Source organism: Pezoporus flaviventris, unplaced genomic scaffold (genome assembly GCF_033815535.1).
Source record: "Pezoporus flaviventris isolate CSIRO_AGI_PZ_B2104156 unplaced genomic scaffold, CSIRO_AGI_Pfla_v1 ptg000002l, whole genome shotgun sequence".
NCBI lineage: Eukaryota > Metazoa > Chordata > Aves > Psittaciformes > Psittacidae > Pezoporus > Pezoporus flaviventris.
Genome location: NW_026892550.1, coordinates 80782900 through 80802052, shown reverse-complemented (window position 1 = coordinate 80802052; position 19153 = coordinate 80782900). Strand labels below are relative to the sequence as shown.

At 38.9% G+C, this 19153-nt stretch overlaps 1 protein-coding gene across 7 annotated transcripts in view; it reads right to left on the bottom strand.

The window, feature by feature from the left end:
- The window catches only part of EPS8 (EGFR pathway substrate 8, signaling adaptor), a 136836-nt gene that overhangs the window by 52736 nt on the left and 64947 nt on the right, over positions 1-19153 (bottom strand). For 6 of the 7 annotated variants that reach the window (XM_061444657.1, XM_061444664.1, XM_061444658.1 and 3 more), the window contains 2 exons: positions 1401-1491; positions 260-333 (listed from right to left, as the gene is read on the bottom strand). In XM_061444657.1, coding sequence (XP_061300641.1) covers positions 260-333; positions 1401-1462 — 136 coding nt within the window. In that variant the 5' untranslated portion in view covers positions 1463-1491. Of the gene's footprint in view, positions 1-259; positions 334-1400; positions 1492-8598; positions 8622-19153 lie in introns of those variants that run through there. The other variant, XM_061444662.1, reaches the window with a different exon arrangement.

Sequence of the window (19153 nt, the reverse complement as noted above, 5' to 3'; positions counted from 1 at the left end):
AATGCTTTACACATTGCTCCCTTAAAGATTAGCATGTGGAAGCTCTCTGCTTAGCAAACCATAAAAACATTTTCTAGCTAGCCTACTTAGTTTTATTAGGAATAAAGTCGCTTTGTTTTTTAATTTAGTTAACATACACACCCATGTCTGTACATACACTTTCAGATCTATATGCATAAAATATTGCCACCATGACATCATAATAAATATTTAAACAACAATTTTAACTTGAAAGTTTAGAGACTTCATGCCGCCTTACCATAAAGAGCTTTTGCACTTGTTCTTGAATTCTGCTCCCTCTCTGACTGGGCAAATGTTGGGGAACCATAGCCACTGGAAGAAAACATTTCTGGTTAACTTCTGACGAGATGAATTTGCCACACACAAACAGGCACTAAAAAAAACCCTCTCCTTATGTAGGACTACACATTCCTACAACATTACTAACAGAGATAATGATACTGGATATTTGTTCCACACGATAAATATAATAAACTGTGTTGCACTTAGGCTGGAAGCTCTTCTGAGCTTCTGAGCTGTTCCATTAATAGATCATCATGCACAATGGGTGCGTGGTATACACATACTTACCATAATGTAAGTAATCAAAATCACTTAACAACAATAAAAATATATTAATATTACTACTATGCCAAAGACTTGGTAGGATTTTTTCTTTCCCTGCCTACGCAAATGTTAATTGTTTTTAACAATTTTAACTGCTTTTCATAAAAGACTCAAAAGGACTATCATTGCCTACAACACATGAAAAGGCAATCCCAACTTCATTCTAGTTCAACAACAAGAATGAATCATATACAAACTCACAGATGATAGCACAGATGCCCTACTCCATACAGGAATACATGTTCTTTGGCATCACATTAGGATAATTCTCATTAGTGCTGCAAATGAGCCTTGTGCCATGCTTCTGATACAGGGAGAATCCTCTTATCTCAGATAACACAGCACTTTCAGGTAACAGTTGCTCAGTTGGGTTTACTGTGAAACAGTATTTTCTCACAGATGGAAAGGGCAGCCTCATCTTTTAAGCATAAAAATGCATTCACTCAGAGCTAACCTCAAACCTCAGGTATATACAGACCTCTTCAAGTAAAATAATAAGTACGTTATGGTTACAGCAATTTTTCTGTTCCAGATGATTCCATTCTGTAATACAGCTTTACCCTTACACTAATCAGACTGACCAAGATCAGTTAGATGGTATTTGCCAGTTCAGTTACATGGCTTGGAAACTGCACGTTCTTTCACAGAAGCTGCCTTTGTACTATTCCAGTGGGTTCTAATGGTTCTAATGATTCTAACTGAAATTAAAGCCTACAGAAGAAAATACAACAGGCTTTTCGTCCATAAATGGAAAATCAAAAGCATAACCTTACTTCGTTTGAGGAAAATAACTTCCATATCCACCAGGAGGGGTGTTTGATATATGTCCATTCATTCTTATCGTCTCTTACCGAGGGAAACAATCTGGGAAAAGAAACAACAGCATACGAATTTAAGTCTCTTAAAAGATGAAGGTTTAATACAGATGCAATACAAGCCTAATGAGAAAATTATCATGGAAATGGGAAAGAAATTGCATCAACAAGCTAAATTGCTATTATTTGAATCATGGCGATGCCTTAAAGATCCGTTATGGAACTTCTCCCAATTGCAATTTGATAGTTATTGCTTCAAACAATTTATAATTTAGCAAAAAAAAAAAAAGCTATTATTACTGATACAATGGTCTTTAAGAATAGCTTTAAAAATAAAAGGCTGACTAAACAAAGAACACCCTCTGCAGAAGTGAACAATATGTTCTAAGTGGCAACTTTAACAGTCAAGCATGTTTGATTTTAACCCTCTGTTCATTTCTTCCAAATGAAACTTTTAAAATGAAGTTTTGATACAGTTTCCATGAAACTTTTCAGCGGAACGGTTAGAAAGATGCATTATAGAAACAAAACACAATTGTTGGCACAAAACAAAACTTGGTTAGCTATTTTGGGACTAAAAAGGTGTTTGGTTTTTTTTAAGCAGCATTTAACATCCACAAAACCTTTCACATAACAGTGATACTGAAAAGGCTAAGATGCAATAGTTAAAAGAATTCTTTCTCCTCTTACTAGCGTGCCTATTTAAGTTAAAATTGACTCTGGAAAGTGACTTCTGAAAGCCTCTAAAATTAACCAATCTCCATTTAAATTTACCACGGGCAAATATTCTTTCATTTATACATACGTGAATAATATATATTTGAATATATCCCTAAATCTCAGTCATTAAATAGAAAAAAGATTTCTTCTAACACTGCAAAATAGCCAAAAGTACCTAAGATAAAATTTGTACCTAACAAAAGCTTCATTTCCAAAGTAAACACAACCTGCTATAATGTACTAAAGCTACCTTACAAAGAGCTTATCTTCTGAATCATTAAGTCAGCTTACTGCCTCACTTTTAACTGTTCTCTTCCTATTTTACAGAGAAGCAGCATCTGACTGACCTACAGTACATACAGTATTTTGCATCCACATATGTTCTGCTTCTTTCCTCTCTCAGGCAAAAATACAATCAATATCAAATTCTGTTCTCAGCTCTAAAGTCTTCTGTCATTCAAGAGAGGTATGAGCTGCTTTTGGACTTCTGTACTGAGAACAGAATAATTTTTATACCCTTCTAAGGAACACCTAACATCTACCTGAGATGCAGTTATCAAAGCTAAATAGACCAGAGTAATCATGTGGAACTGTGGTATTGCCTTTATTGAGACCATACTTGGTAATTTTGCTTAGCAACTCATTCTTTTTAATTTTTCTTTTAAATCTTTGATTGCTCCTTGAAAACCAGCTTTACTGACATAACCACATTTTACTTCCATTTCTCCTGCACAGCCCCACAACTACATCACACATCCAACTTGGTAGCCTGTTTGGCTGCTCAAAGCCACTTTGTACAGAGTGCAGTACTTAGCAGCTGTCTCCAATAAATTACAGTCTGTGCAGAGTGCTGCTCCATTCATTAGCAATGATCACCTTTGGGAAGCATCCTGAAATCATCCCATGACTCGAAAGAATAAAAATATTCACTTTCTCAGCAGAATTTGACAGGTCACTGTGCACTCCTTGTTCCATTTCAGCAACTGCATAACTGGTTCTACTCAGAGTGCTCTTCTCCAGCTCATACTGCCATTAAGCTCTTTAACACTTCCTATTGGCTATTAATTTTTATAATCTGCAGTCATAGCTCAGTTTGCTACCCTGCTTGTTTACCCTGTGATTAGCTTCCCAAGAGTGACTAGATCCAAAAACCTTACACAAAATTCCTCTACTTTCCATACACACAGTATTTAGAATCATAGAGTAGTTAGAGTTGGAAAGGACCTTAAGCTCATACAGTTCCAACCCCCCTGCCATTGGGGTTTAAGATAATACTTATTTATTAATTTTATCTTCCATACCCTTTCAGCATTTGTGATCTGTTTCATGGCCCTACTCATAACAAATTCCTACTCATAACAAATTTAAGTGAGATTTGGAAAAAAACTTGGATTTAGACTCTTTCAAAATTATGTCACTCCTCTGACATCTTAATCTGGCAAATATTTGGTTTGTTATTTGTACTCCACTTAATTTTATGAAAGTGGTAAAACAGGTATTTTAAGTAGAAGGAATGTAATATATTACAGCTTAAAGCTTCATCCTTTGAAGTTAGCATAACACACCGATTTTGAAGCAGCAATGAAGCTGAGCAGCAGAATTTCACATTAGGGGAAGAAAACATGTCTTGAGACTAAATACTTGCCCACTGTAGAGCATAACACCCTTTAGAGTAAATAGAAAAAGCTTTAAAATTATATTTTTAATCAAGTGATAATGAAAATCTGAAGTTAGAAATGTTTGTGTTTCCAAAAAAAAAAAACAAAACCCAAAAATTGCAGCTCATTCTGCCACGTAAGCATCAAAGTTTTAGTGAGTTTTAGCTGATATGCAAACAAAACACCACTTGCTTTTTGACAGTTGAATAAAGCCAAGAGTATCTCCTGTCCCTTACGCAATTTGCCACTGTTAAAAAAAAAAAAATCACGTGCTTTTGAAATGCCAAGACAGCTACTTTGACAGGACAACTTTTAGAGGCTATGCAATGCTTCTAACACTTCATTGGAGAAAGCCCCTGATTGGGAATACAAACAAACCCTTTAGACCCATTATTTATAATTAGTCTAAATATTTATAACAGCATCAAAAAGCTACTGGTAATTCCCCAGAATTATCAGGCAATTTCATCTCTCATTTCAGGAAAACTAAATTTTTTATAAAGTGCACAATGAAGAGAAGGTAAAAATCACAAAAGGATAACAGAATGTGCAGTGCTTTGCTTATTATTCACTTCTACAGCTTTCTCTGCTGCATTTCTCATCTCAAATGCTCTTTCATCTCTTACAACCAGGCCCTTAGCAAAAGTCAACTCGTGCATGCTGCAAAGCCATTGTCTATTAATAAACTCCACTTCCTCTTTAATCTTCCTTTTCACCTCAGCCCAGCAGTTCACAGCAACATATACTGGCGTTCTAGACTTTAAAATAAACATCCTTCAGAATTAACTGTATAATCCCTTTTTAAGCAGGCCTGAAGTACCAACAGTTCATTGTTGACATGCCCAAGAGTGGTCACATCTTTCTCAGGATCCTGCAAAGAAATCATGCCTTCTCTGAACAAGAAATGTTTGAAAGCAGGAGAACAAACTGAGAATTTAAGAAGAAAAACAAGAAAATGGCCAAAATAATAAGAAAGCAATATATTATTTTTAATGTATTTTGCAATTCCTAAAACCAAATAAATACTTTTTTTTTTTTTTCCCCACACAATATCAGAGACTGAACAAGAAGATACCCAACCATGAGTTCATTGCTGTCATCAGCTTTATATTTTAAGGGACTCTAGCATATTGATAGTAAGCAGCAATACAAATTACAAGGTTCCAGCTTTTGGTTCTCTAGTAGTCAATAGTTACAGGTGGTCTAATCCCAAACATCCAATGTAATTACATCAGTCATAAATATTAATTTTCAAAAATGCCTGAATGCTAAAATAACTCTTCATCTTCCCCACCTTGTAGCACAGGAGCCTTACGAAAGCAGTACAAACTGTTTGCAACTACAAGCTGACACATCAACAACTCATGCTCTGTCATTTCCATTCCCTAGTAGGAGTTTGAAGGTAACAAAAGCCCTCAATTTATTTTAGAAAATCCCTTTTCTAGAAAGGCAGAGCAATCTCATTATAGAAAATGAGATATTCCAGAGGCCAGTGCTCCTTTTAATTCACCCTGATCCAACCGGTCCCACCCAGTGGCAGATCCCAGTATAAGATGGGGGGGGGGGGGGGGGGGGGGGAAGAAGAGAGAAATAGCTTAATGGTGTGGATATTAGAAATGATGGAGTGGGAAGGGTTAAGGAGAGGAGGATGTGGGGGAAGGAAAAGGAAAGGCAAGAACGGCTGGAACAATAATTATCTACCGATTAAGAAACTGTTGTTAGTAACAAGTCATTCTTATGACATGCCAAAAAACCCGCAAGAATTCTTCCTCATCTAGATAGCAGGCACAGGCTGCAACTCCAGCCCAAGCAAAAAGAAGTGGACAATTACAAGGTAACACTTATCCAGCAGATCTGACATGGAGCAATGTCAGATAAGGACACCATTTCTCCACCCTTTCCCTTTTTCAAAATATTACGAAACAGCGAAAACAATAACAAAAAAAATCACATGCATCTATGCTATGCTGCAACTCACTAAGCATTCAATAAACACGCTTCTTATTGCTTTCCAGCAATTCAGTACTGCTGTTCCACAGAATATAGGAAAACTACAGAACTTACTGCATGACTTAATATTACTCATTTGGCTCTTCTCAAAGCTCACACTGTTCACCCCAACACACTTTCCTTCCTCATCCTAAAAAAAAAAAATAGTTATTACTTTTAAACCCCTTATTTCTCCACACTGGTCTTGTATGTTAGTGTCTTCTCTGCGTCTGCCGCCTTGTTCTGATTGAACGCTCTCCTATTTGTATCTCTGCTCCAGCCACAGATTTTACAAGTGGGAAACTCCTGACAGAAATACATCCCACTGAGTCAGATGAAATGTTGCTGCTGACCTCTGCTTCAGGGCTTGCTTCAGACGACAACCAAGAGCAAACATAAGTTCTGCTGGGTGTTCAACATCTTGCCTCGAGATAAACACCGAGATGCAGATGCATGCATGCATGCATAAGCATTACTTCAGAAATGATCACTGGGGATTTTCCAACCGCAGTACATTGATATCAGAATTTTTCTGAGGCAAGCCGCTTCTGGTTGGGCTGGCAGCACTTTTGCACTGTAAAGTTTTCCATTTTCTATTAAGGGGATCAGCTCATCCAAAGGCTGGTCAAAAAGGGGACAGCAAAAATCACACAGAAAACTGCAAGCTAGACCCTACAAGTGATGCAGTTTCAAGATAAAACATTTGGACTTCATTCACCTCTACTCTGGCTGCTGTCCCCTTTGCCTCTTTCAAGCCATTATGTTATTGATAAGGGGATGAAGCTTTCAGGGAAAGGAATGGGTGGGTGCTCCAGTATACACCCCTGTATGCAAGCATCAGGACTTCAAGCAAACATGTTAATACAAAAGCCACAATGAAGTAATTTTGAAAATCCTCTTACTTTCAGGTCTTCTCTGGAAAGAGAAGTTGTCCAGGATGGCCACAGAAGTAATTCCACTGCATTTGAGTACACAAATCTGGCACTGAGTTGCATCCTGTGTTTAGATTTTAACACATCCCCAACCAACCTTTCTGCTAGATGCAAAGTTAGCTAAGTGGGGTTCCTGCTAAAGAAACTTGGGTGGGGAATAAAGGAATGGGTGCATCCCCTCTCCCTACAAATTTCACTCCTTATGGAAAGCTGATCTTAACCCTAGAATGTTAGTTACCTGTTTATCTAAGAGGGCATAGGGGTACGAGCATTTTGAGAAACTAGACTGTGACAGAGAAATGAGTGCAGCTCCGGCCAAGCAGGGGACCACACCACACAACAGGGGACACAGCACTGTCCAGGAGAAGGCATTTGTAAATGCATTCACCCCCACCCCCACAGAGTTGCAGAAGACGAGTTCAATCAATCCTGCTTTTTCCAGTTTCAAAAAGTGTTTTGATTTTCATTGACACTTTCTGAAATCTAGTTTTTTTTTTCTCACTCCTTCAGTAGAAGGAGTATGCTAAATTAATCAGCAGTGCTCCTTTCAGCAGGAGGGATAAGATAAATGCATTAAGAAAATTTAGTGACAGAATTATCAAAATAGGAGACTCAATATGTTAATGGAAAACCAGTATTCAGAGCAAGAATTGTTAGCCGAGACACTTCCTGTTGAATAAACTAGTAAGACTAAAAATGTCCTTTATATCTCCTTGTTCCTACTATGACATTTTCCAGTGCCTCACTGTTAAGGAAATATTCTAACAATACAATTAAGATAGGTATCTTTTATTTTGAAAAGGGGAGAAATATGAAGACCAACAGGAAGAACTAAATGAATAAACTTCAGACAGATCCTGTTCATAGATTTAGCTCTTATTATTGCCAAAGTAATAAAGACCCTGCTTGAAAACAGGTTCTTATTCTGGCATGGTAACCTACTTCCATTCATTTCACCCAGGTCTGGGCCATGATTTATAATTAACTATATTGAAAGAAAATAAAACAGCTTTACAGATACAAAAGCTTCAAAGACTTAAAAATCCCTATTGCAACAAAGGAATGTTAATAAATGTGCCAAGCACTAAAGCCACCACTCACTGCTATTTTTAATTACGGAATTACTCACCTCATCTAAAGCAAGATGAGTAGTTATTAATTACCAAGATCAGGATAATTATGCAGACCTTGTAGAAAAGGTCAGCATAGCTGGAAGACCAGTATCTTTTATACAAGAAAAAGAAAACAAAAGAAGGAAAAAACCCACAAAAACCAAACCAAACACCCTCCACATATACTGAACAGTCTAAAGCAGAAGGTGCCTATGGCACATGAAGGTGTTTGTAGAAGGAAGCAGAAGAAGGAGATTATAACGCCTTGTAAAAATCAGTGTCTCTGGTACGTCTACCTCAGGTATTCGAAGAGGATTAAAGAACAGTATTTCAATGGAAGAGGTCATGGATTTAGAAAGTTACCGGCATACTGCACCAGAGCTTACTTTGGCACCTCATCTACAGCATCCAGGAATCCCCCTGTGCACCTGTGTGGACTCACATAAAGGACACTGGGAAAACATTTTCCATGGGACAAGCCCCAGCACTATCACTAACTTCTCCCTTGCAGCGTTCAAAGAACAACTATAAGACAACTGCAAAGAACAAAGATCCTATCTGAGTTTAGTATTTATTAAAATTCAGAGCAGTAGTTCTCAATTCATACTTGACTTTGAAGGCTACTGCTTTTATTCCAGACCTGAGGAAGGACCCAAAGCTTGGAAAGTGTCTACATTATTTCCAACCCGAAGCCCCCATCCAAGTACAGTAGAGAGAGCTAGTAAAGGATACTCCTTTTACTCACAAATCCTAATCCAGACAGTGCACTCAATATCTCCACCTGAAGAGGAATGTACAATACATGGTTTTGGTTTGTGGTTTTGTTGTTTGCTTAAAAAAAAACAAAAAACGATAAAAAATTTACTTGGAACCACTGACTGGCGAATACAGCTGACCCAGCACAGCTAAAACAGTTTTATTGCTCTTCTTCACACTCTCTGCCTCTTTTCGTGACTTTACTTTATTGCTTTTTACATCATACTTCAAACAAGATCATTAGGTTTCAAAAGAGGGCACTCCAAACACCAGTTTGAAAGTCGGCTTGTGGTATACAACCAACAAGACATCAATTTGACTTTAGAAATGAAAGCTTATAAATGATATTATAATACTAGCGTGCATCTTTAAATGGGCCAGCAGAAAACTCAGCAAGAAATAGTGTGCAAGTGGTGCTTCTTTCCAAATGCCATACAAGCATATGCTTCCCACCACCCTGAAGACACCACATGTCAGAAGTTCCATGGAATTTGGACGTACTTTTCCCTTTCATGTTGAAAACAGTATGTGAGGCTAGTTAATGAAATATTTCTCAGCAGTTTCTTGCCCTGAAGTACTTGTCAAAATGTTAAAAAATTATGAGAATTACTGTAGTGGTACTGCAAGCGTATAAAAATGAACAAGACAACATCTCTAGGTGTTGTCTGCTGTTGCAGATAAAGTTTTCCTTTCAGTCTGGCAAAAAAAAAAAAAAATGCATGAACTCCAACATAGTTATAATACTGCCTGCTGCTGCAAGTTGACCAAATGAAACTGGCTTAACTACCTACCCACATCTACTTACAAGCTTAATAGCTGCATCATGACACACTGACATTATTAAAATTAGCGTGGTAGAGTCCATAATAAAAGCTGTACTGACACTATATAATGACATACTCCAACCACACCATTAAAATTAACATGAAGGAGGAAAAAGGATAGTAACTTTCATCAATGCCTCTCTAATTTAGTTTAGTAAAACCATGGTATGTTCTGACTCTTGTTTTCAGACATTTACTTTCTTTAGTTTTGGTGAAGTTGCCATATTAGCTTTTATCCTGTAGCCAGACACAGCATTCTTATTTATTCTTCACATGGCAGCAAACACAATAAACCATAACAAAAGCTCATTTCCATTAAAATCCAACAGCTAATTAAATTACTTAGAAGAACCAATTTCTAGGCTAGTAGTAGGCTACAATCTTGAATTAAACAAGATAAAATAAGTTAAGTAGGAGCAACATCCACTGATTTCATGATTACTCTAAACACCTGAATGCATGATATCATAGGCCACCCTTTGATTTTACCCTTTGATGATACAGACCCCACATGGCTTATGAAAATCTTGATCTTTTCCACCAATAAAGTGCCCCAAATGCCAATTCACACAAGTCTGAAAAGCCTCAAACTTTACTACAGGAAGGGTTTATACTCTGCATCTTACTGTAAGAGGTACATTTTCTACAAGGTTAAAAAAAAAAAACAAAAAAAAAAGGCAATTTCTATGCAGTTCAGTGAAAGAAAAGGTGGCTGCGTTTAATGAAGGTGAACAAATATGTTAAAAGTTACTGATCAGACCACAGCATATTACCAATGCCAAGCTGAAAAGTAAACTCACAGTGGAGCTCAATAGCAAAACTAAAACTTTCCTTTTAAAACTTAGTAAATGAGCTATTCTAATCTAGGCTGAGAAAGTTGGGGCTGTTCAGCCTGGAAAAGAGAAGCTGCATGGAGACCTCATAGCGGCCTTCCAGTATCTGAAGGGGGCCTATAGGGATGCTGGAGAGGGACTCTTCATTAGGGACTGTAGTGATAGGACAAGGGGTAATGGGTTAAAACCTAAACAGGGGAAGTTTAGATTGGATGTAAGGAAGAAGTTTTTTCCTGCTAGGGTGGTGAGGCACCGGAATGGGTTGCCCAGGGAGGTTGTGAATGCTCCATCCCTGGCGGTGTTCAAGACCAGGCTGGACAGAGCCTTGGGTGGCATGGTTTAGTGTGAGGTGTCCCTGCCCACGGCAGGGGGGTTGGAACTAGATGATCTTAAGGTCCTTTCCAACCCTAACTATTCTGTGATTCTCTGGTTTACTCTTCAAATTTCTCTGTTAAGAAAGGCCTAAATCATACAATGTGCAACAATGCTGATATGAAGAAACTCATGACTTCAGGTACCATGACTTAAAACAAACACCACCATCACAAGTTTTGGGGATTAAACAAGATTTTAACACTAGAAAAATAAAGCATTCACATTCTCAGAATTAATTTAAAATATTCCCCTAATATTTGTCAGTGTACTTGGAACATCATGTATTCATGAAAGTATTAAATTAACACGTAATACCTGGAAAGTATTTGAATTAATTCCAAATCTAGTCAGCAGGCTTTCACTTCTCATGCATACATGAAACACATAAAAAGCAGAATTTGTCTTCAGAGCTATGTCATTACAAAGATATAGTGTACAGCAGCAACATTTCCAATACCTGTGAGTCAAGCCTCTGCGCCCTACCTCAGCATGGAGGTTTGACTCTGAAGCTGGTTTATAGACACTAACAATAGAAAACTAGATGCTATTTTTAAAACTTACCCTGCGCTTCAGGAATCCTATTTCTTTCAAACTCAGGGGCCTAAGAAAATTGCTTTGTCTTTAAACTAAGGGGAAAAATGCTGCTCCTGAAAGTTGGTATCTAAACTGCCATCCAGTCACTCAATTGATTACTCTCTCTTGTGTTTTCCATTAATAGCAAAGGACATCATGAGAAGGAGCCTAAATACACAGTGTCCATGTGGTAAGGTAACACCAAAACCAAAACCACAGGAACTTTAAAAATAAGGCAGAAGAGACAAAAGATAGAATAAAACAAAATTGATTTTTAAAGAGAATTGGAAAATAAGTTGCACTATAAGCTATTTTAAGATCCAGCACCAGTAGTCACTGACTTTTACAAACTCTGTTCAGTTTTCTCATCTATGAAAGAAAAAACCCATATTGCCATCCCTCAGGGTGCTAAGTGAACCAATTGAGATGTTCAATTTAATACTGTCAAAAATACAATTTTCCAGTTGTCACTGGAAAATATGCACTGGAAAAAGACATACGTTTTTCAAGGGAACATTATTTTTTCTTTTTTTCCTTTCTACTTTTCCCTACCCTCCTTGACACTAAACTGGTAATCTAAAATCATTTCCCACTCCACAGCAGAGTGGAGTAACAGAGGTACAAGAAGACCTGCGTGACTTGTTTGCTTGTACAGAATTGTGAAGTCAAATGGCTAGTCCCTTTATGTTATACATCATTTTCCTGATGTTCTTCCTCCTGAACCATGAATTTGAAACAATAAACTTCAAGGATAACTTCCCCTCATACAGGGTTAAGAACAGGCATATGACTGCGCAGTAAGACACATGACCTTGAACACAGTCTATGCAGTTCTCAGCACTTTCAGGCACACAATAACTCACCTGCACCCAAACATCAGCATGTTTGGAGCACCAAAAATCTTGAGCATCAGTTTTTATTTGCATTAATGTTCACAAAACCCAAAGAGCTTATATTGCATTTCAGTGCGTAAACAAAAGGCACTATCTTAAACATCTAAGCATAATTGATCAGTCCACACTGGGGCTACAATTATTCAGCACAAAGCGATTCAAGTGTAAAAGAACTTACTGAACTGAGTCACAGCTGAAGGAAGTCACACCCCACCATGGTATTAACCATGTATTTCTGTAACTCAGCATTTATTCTGTGGAAGAAAATATACTGAACAATCATAGATTCCACAATTTGTGGGAAAAAAGTTTATTTAAACTTCTGGAGTTTCATCTCTCTGATTTTCTAGTTTCAATTATTTATGTTTCTGTACAGATACAATTTTCTCCTCCATTAATCTGGGGCAACCAGGGTCAAATTGTTTAGATGTGGGTTTGTTGGGTAGTTTTTAATTCCCTGATCAGATGCAGAAACACATTTTCCAAATCAATTAACAAAGTCGTATTTCCAAAAGCAGTCCCTGATGTGAATGCCCACCCTTGGCAAGTTGCAGGTTTGACTCTTAGAAGTAAAATATATATTTTTTTTTTATTTCAATGCCCTTATAATCACATACTAGGTTTCCAGCAAACATCCAGTGATTAAAGATGGCAAAATTAAAAACCTTTATAAAGAAAAGATTGTAATCACTGCAAAATGGTTGGCTCCAATTTCCTCTAATTGTGGAGTCTGATTTTTCACATATCGCAAGAAATTTTCATCCAGGAATTTGTCATTGCTGGTTACCAAGCCAAATTTAACAAGCTGTCACTAGAAAGGGATTCCGAGATACTGCAACTAGGTATTTTATTGAATTTTGCTCATTCATTGGATTGAAAACAGCCTGCTGAGGCATTTCCAGTGTCTTTTTCTTTTAAAGCTGATGTCAGATAGGTTCCCAATGGAAACCTCAGACTGGGACAGGGGCCCAACATACCCTGCTCCCATGAAACCTCAGGGGAGCTCTGATTTTTCAAAAGTTCCCACAGGTTTTGAAGAAAGCTAACTTGCAGAAGTCTTCTAGAATACAGATTTACTGCTCTCTATCCAGTTCTTTTATCAGAAATAAGCATACATGAAATAAGCATGAGTGGCAGAAAGGTAAAAGGTAGACAGAAGAATGAATGTAGAGGGGAGAAAGGGAAGGCACTAGAAAACCCATACTTGGCAATGCTTTTTGATCTTTTCCTGCTTGGAGGGCTGATAGATGTGGTTGGGGAAATCTGAGTATACTATTCATTTCCGTGCACTTCAGGAATTGTTCTGGAGCCGATTCTAATGATCTTAACATGATATAAAGAAATACCCACCTAATATTCTTTTTTTTTTGGGAGATACGGTTACCCTCCTACAGAGCTAAGAAAGAGTTAAATATCTTTACCTTTCAAGATGAGTCACTATTTCATGAGGATCTTGCACAAATGACAGTCATTACAGATACTATAGGTTGACTGGAGATTGTTTTATTGCCCTTTCCCCTCACTCACCTGAAAAGCTATTTGGACAACTCTGTATCTCTTTGGGACTGAACAGAACTGCCAGACTTTACAGGCTGCCCAACTTTCAATACCAATAATACTACCACAAAGTGAGTTATACCTTCAGTTGAAGTTAGAAGAATTACCCATGGAGACAGTCCTTAAAGCAATGAATGTTACCTTAAGAACTATTTTCTCTAAGACCCTTATCCTTCTGTCACACCCATGTGGCTAGAAAACAGGGCTCTGCAAAAGACACTAGAGAGAAGGCATCCACAGAAAATTTTTGAAGGACAAAAGCCTACATAAATAAAGTTTTCTCCCCCTTTGTACACAACTAAGAAATCCTGTTTATCACAAAACTTCACCAGATCCTCAGCAATAATTCAATTTTCTTTACAGAGTTCTGAGTTGCCCATACTGTTATACATTTTCTATTTGGTGAGACTGACAAGGATATTTTCTCCTTTTCCAGAAGACACACAAGATAAACTTTAAACTCATAGCCAGTTTCAAAGGAAAAATATTTGTTCTACACAAAGCCTCCATTCAGAGTCTCTGTTTTTACTACAGTAAGAAAAATAGCTGTGCCCTGGATAATTTGTTCATGTATGCCAATAAAAGCACATTGGATTAGAGCCAGTACTTCTAGCAAGCACCCAAAGACTTCTAAAATCCTATGAACAGCAGAACTCCTTTTCTCTACTTATCCTTTTTCTGTTTGCTGCTCTTACTGCAGTACTTTTTATTTGTCTCTATTACGTTTTTCTTTGCATTACTGTGAGAAGCAACTACAAAAGAAAAATAAGACTAAAGAATAAAAGCAGAGCACTTTTAAGAGAAAAAAAAAGCTCTCAGATCTCTTTATACAGTGTTTAAACTGTTAAGCATGTACCCTTTTGAACTCCACTCTAATTAAAAATTATAAAGACTAAAGTCTATTCATGTTTTAGAGGTATAAAGAATTTAGAAACATACTAACATAATTAGGTACACCTGCTTTCATACAGGACTGTGATAAAGATGCTTGCTGCTCAACCTAGCGCAGGTCTGTGGCAGAGCCAGGGTACAAAAGAACCTGGAGAAAATTCTTGAGAAGCTATCCAGATCATAGCAGGATTTATAGTGTGTATGTGCCTCCCCAACCCCAATGTTTTTATAAACAGTTTCTCAAACCATCACAGAAAATGGGGATGAAAAAGAAAGAAGTCACCTTAAACCTTACAGAGAGAAGAAACTATGCCAAAGTACTTCTCAAAAGGTATTACTTCCCAACCTCTTCCTTGGGTCACTAGTGAGAAAGGCTGAAAACCAGGGTGTTATTACTTTACTCCGAAAATGTTTTTTTTTTCTCAATATATTATCTCAATCCTTGTTGCAATATAAACTCATTTGACACTGCTTTTATCCACAGCATACCCAAAAAATATATTAGGTTCTTAATTTTAGAAAAAGGAAAAAAAAAAGGTAATGCATCCAATCAGTGTTAAAATGGGCTTATAAAAATATCCTGTTCCTCAGTCTTGCTTGATCAAGAATATTTAGCCTACTGCTACCTCCTCTCTCTTTCATAACTTATCACTCACATCAGCATTGCAATAGGCCTACGAGGATGTTGTCTCATGCATATCATCTCGTATGTTTTTCCAGCTAAGCAATCCAAAGTAAGCAGACGTCAACTTCTATTTTCCCTTAGGGGCCCACAAGGCAAGTTTCAAGGGGAACAATATTCCAGTTATTTCACCTATATATTATCTTTTATTATCACAGTGTTTTTCTAAACTGTATCCTCTTACTTCCTCAACTTTGTGTAACCTCTTCTCTTTCCTCATATTGTTTAATTCAGCTTTATGCTTTTCGCCTCCTTTTCCTTTTGTCATGAACATCTACATGTGCATGACTTTCTGAAACAAAGTAATTCAAGACAAAATAATCCAACTGCAGCTTCAAAAATAGTTCCTGATGTTGACCAAAGCCTTTAAAACAGAGACTTACCTTGCCATCCACATTGTGACTGTCCTTCCTCTCCTGTCTGACTGGGTTGGATGACCACCGAGACAATTAACAATGTCAGTTGTAAATACTGTCTTTCCCAATAAAAGTAACAAAGGCATTTGAGGTAGGGTTTTTTTTGTGACTGGATGTGGTAATTTATGTTTCCCAGCTACTGCAATTACCTTTCCGAAAGCTCAGTCATTCACAGGCAGATTTAGGTGAAACAACAGAAGCAATTAGTACTCTAATTGTCTATGCCTCCTTTCTGCCTTTACAAAGAGGCAAAAATGTGACATCAAAATCCCAACTTCTGTCTGGGAGCCAGAGTTTGAGATCCAGCACAGGTGATCGAAACTGAAGCTTGTGAGGATTAGGACTACTGCCCAGATAAGATTCAGCACCAGGCAGTTTACTGGCACACCAGAAGGTTGTCAGATGTCCCATCTTTGTCCCTCCACAAACAACTTAGATAGCCCCCAGGCTACTCACAACTTGGTCACATTCCAAAAATTCTTGCCACAAACCAAAGAGGTAGCTATTAAGAGACTCCCTACCCCAAAGTGGTACTTTGCAGAAAGCCTGCTGAACATGCTTCTCAGCCACTTTCTTATGCTCTAAGAAACAGACCTAATGGCTTTTTTAATCTTCTGTTCTCTCCAGACTTGCCGTTACCCCAACACCAGCTATCCATGTGTTACTTCAGCAATGTGTTAACACACTTTTATTGCAAAAAGAGGCCACAATATGATGGGAAACCTCCACAGAGTGCAGTCAGCAATGCAGACCAGTGAGGATTTTGCATCAGAGGCACCATGCTTCCTGCTGCTGCAGTCTCCAGCTGGACGCTGCCTGCCAGACAGCAACACAGCAGCAGTGCCTGGCATTACTAAATCTCCTTTAGCCAGGTCTAAAACACTATGTTTTGTCCTGTTTCCACAAGCAAGTCAGAGATGCAGCCTGCTGCTCAAGTAAGACAAGCTTCCCTGGTCAGTGTGCCGAATGATTGCCCACCCCACTGCAAAAGGGCCCTGGGGCTTCAGCTGCTCCAAGGCACAGCAATGACTTGGGCGAGGGCAGACCTTCAGTCACAACTCGAGCTAGTACTTCAGCAGCAACCTGCCCTGTGTCACGCTCAGCACAGTTTTAGGCAAAGATGTTTCTGTAAATACCCAAGTGCTAATGGTCTGTGAAGACCCCTCCCAGGGCAGAGCTGCCCCACCATATTTCCCTTGAGTCATGCAGAAGGGCTGGTGGGAGCGAAGCCATTAATTGGGATGTTGCATTGTGTGGTGGGAACGGAAAGGCCACCAAACCATTTGCTGTCCATGCATAACAAGATTAATACTCCTACCCAAAGGCACTGATGCAGTTAAATATCTAGCCAAGCTGACCAAGCCAACCACCTTCGTGCTCTTTGTTGAAAGGAAAGACAGCACGGCTTCAGTCCAGAGCACTGAAGGTGACATTTAGGCAAAATCCATATCCAAAAAACATCTGCTTCCTTTGCCAGTACTCAGCTTTGTGACTCAGCTCTTCCAAGCCTGTGCACATTTCAGCCAGTGCCAGCCTCACAGGCGACGTTAATGGGAGATATATGCACCAGTTTTCTCTAAACAAAGTTAGAAACTCTGAGTGAGATTGCTGCTGTATTCAGACTGGGGAGGCCAAAGGATTACAAAAATTAGAAAGGGAGAAGGACAGCTGGGAGAGTCAGCTCTTTTCCTGCTACAAGACTTCTCTCCTGGGCACAAGCTTTCCAGTTTTACAGCACCTCTTGAAAATCTTACACCCAAAGAAAAAACAAAAATGCAGATGTGTCGTGGTTTAAACCCAGTCAGGTAACTCGTTCACTCACTCCCCCCCTTCTTTCCCTCCCCCTACTCCCGGAGGGACGGAGAGGAGAATCGAAAAGAATGCAACTCCCACGGGTTGAGATAAGAACAGTTTAGTAACTAAGGTATAACACAGATCACTACTGCTACCACCAATGATAATAATGATAAAGGAAATAACAAGGGAAGAGAATACAACACCTCAGCACCAGCTGACCGATAACTCGCCCCCCAAGCCCAACCAAGCTCCAACCGATACGTCCTCCAACCCTGCAGTTTCCCAGCCCTTCTGGCTAACTCCCAGTTACATCCTGGGTATGACGTGCTGTGGTATGGAATACCTCTTTGGTCAGTTTGGGTCAGGTGTCCTGTCTCTGCTTCCTCCTGGCTTCGCCTCCTCCCTGGCAGAGCATGAGACTCACAAAGTCCTTGGCCAAACCAAAACATCGCTATCAGCTCTGTTCCCGAGCTGAAAGTCAAAACAACACTGCACTACACCAGCTACCAAGAAGGAGAAAAATGACTGCTACTGCTGAACCCACGACAAGATGAGACAGAACAGAGTCCTTCTGCTGAGAGCACAACCGTGCTGCTTTTCCCCTCCTGCCCGTGCACCCCTGTGATGCTTGCACAGTGCTCCTGTCACCCAGGAGTTTCTCTTGTACCTTAGGATAGATTCTTGATATAGATATAGATATTCTTGATATAGATTCTCACACCTGGTTAAAGGAAAGGGACATCAGGTTTCAGCTGACAGCCTTCAGACCTGCTAAAACCCACATTCATCTGGAGAAAATACTGAGAACTCACTACCCAGGGATGTGGAGAAAGCTCACACCCTTTCAGGCTCAAATAAGGGCACTTGCTGCCAAAGGTCTCAAAATCCCTTATCCTTTATGGAAGAGTAAGTTTGTTGCCCCATCTTCCTCACTGTTTCTTTTCCCAGTGGAGAGCATTTATAACTCAGTTTAGAAAAAAATACCCAGAATATTTGTATGCTCCTGCTAGGAATGTATTAGAAAAAACATAGATTTTGGGGTGGGAGAGAATCCATTATCCTACAAACAGGGAGATCCCAACAGACATCCTAACATCTTTTTCTGCTGCCCAGATCAACTCCAAAGCACCAGGGACTCCTGTGTCATTCACTTCTGCCAAGTTTTAGTATTGCTTAGCAGATGGTTACTTCTCACTGTGCATAGGGCTTTCCTCTCCCCAGCACTGAATGGTTTTGTGTCATCTAGGAAAAGAGGCACTGGTTTGCCAGGTTTCATAACCAGTTACCTTCACACTTGCACAATCAACAGCATGACCCTACTCTCTTGCTCCGGTTTGGCACAGTAAGAAAGCTCAATCCTTCCAATTATGACCAGAAGCATCATTGCAGCCCTAGCGCACACAACCAGACAACTCTAGCATGTGATGAGAAGGACAAAGTACTTCAGTAACACAAAAGTAGTGGCAGCGATGGCTCTCCTTCAGAATTTCAGCCATATATTGTACAGTACCCTCATTCCCAGTAATGAGGTCTGTTATCTGCTGCAGTTCAGTGTGTTACTTGCTTTGAACGGTTAACAAAGAAGTCTTTAACCACTGTAAACGGCCGTTAGTAGGTAAGATAGTGTCTAGTGAAGGAGGAGATGACATTCTCTTGAACTTGCTCTTAAAATGGAAATATGTAAAATGTGATGTCATGTAATT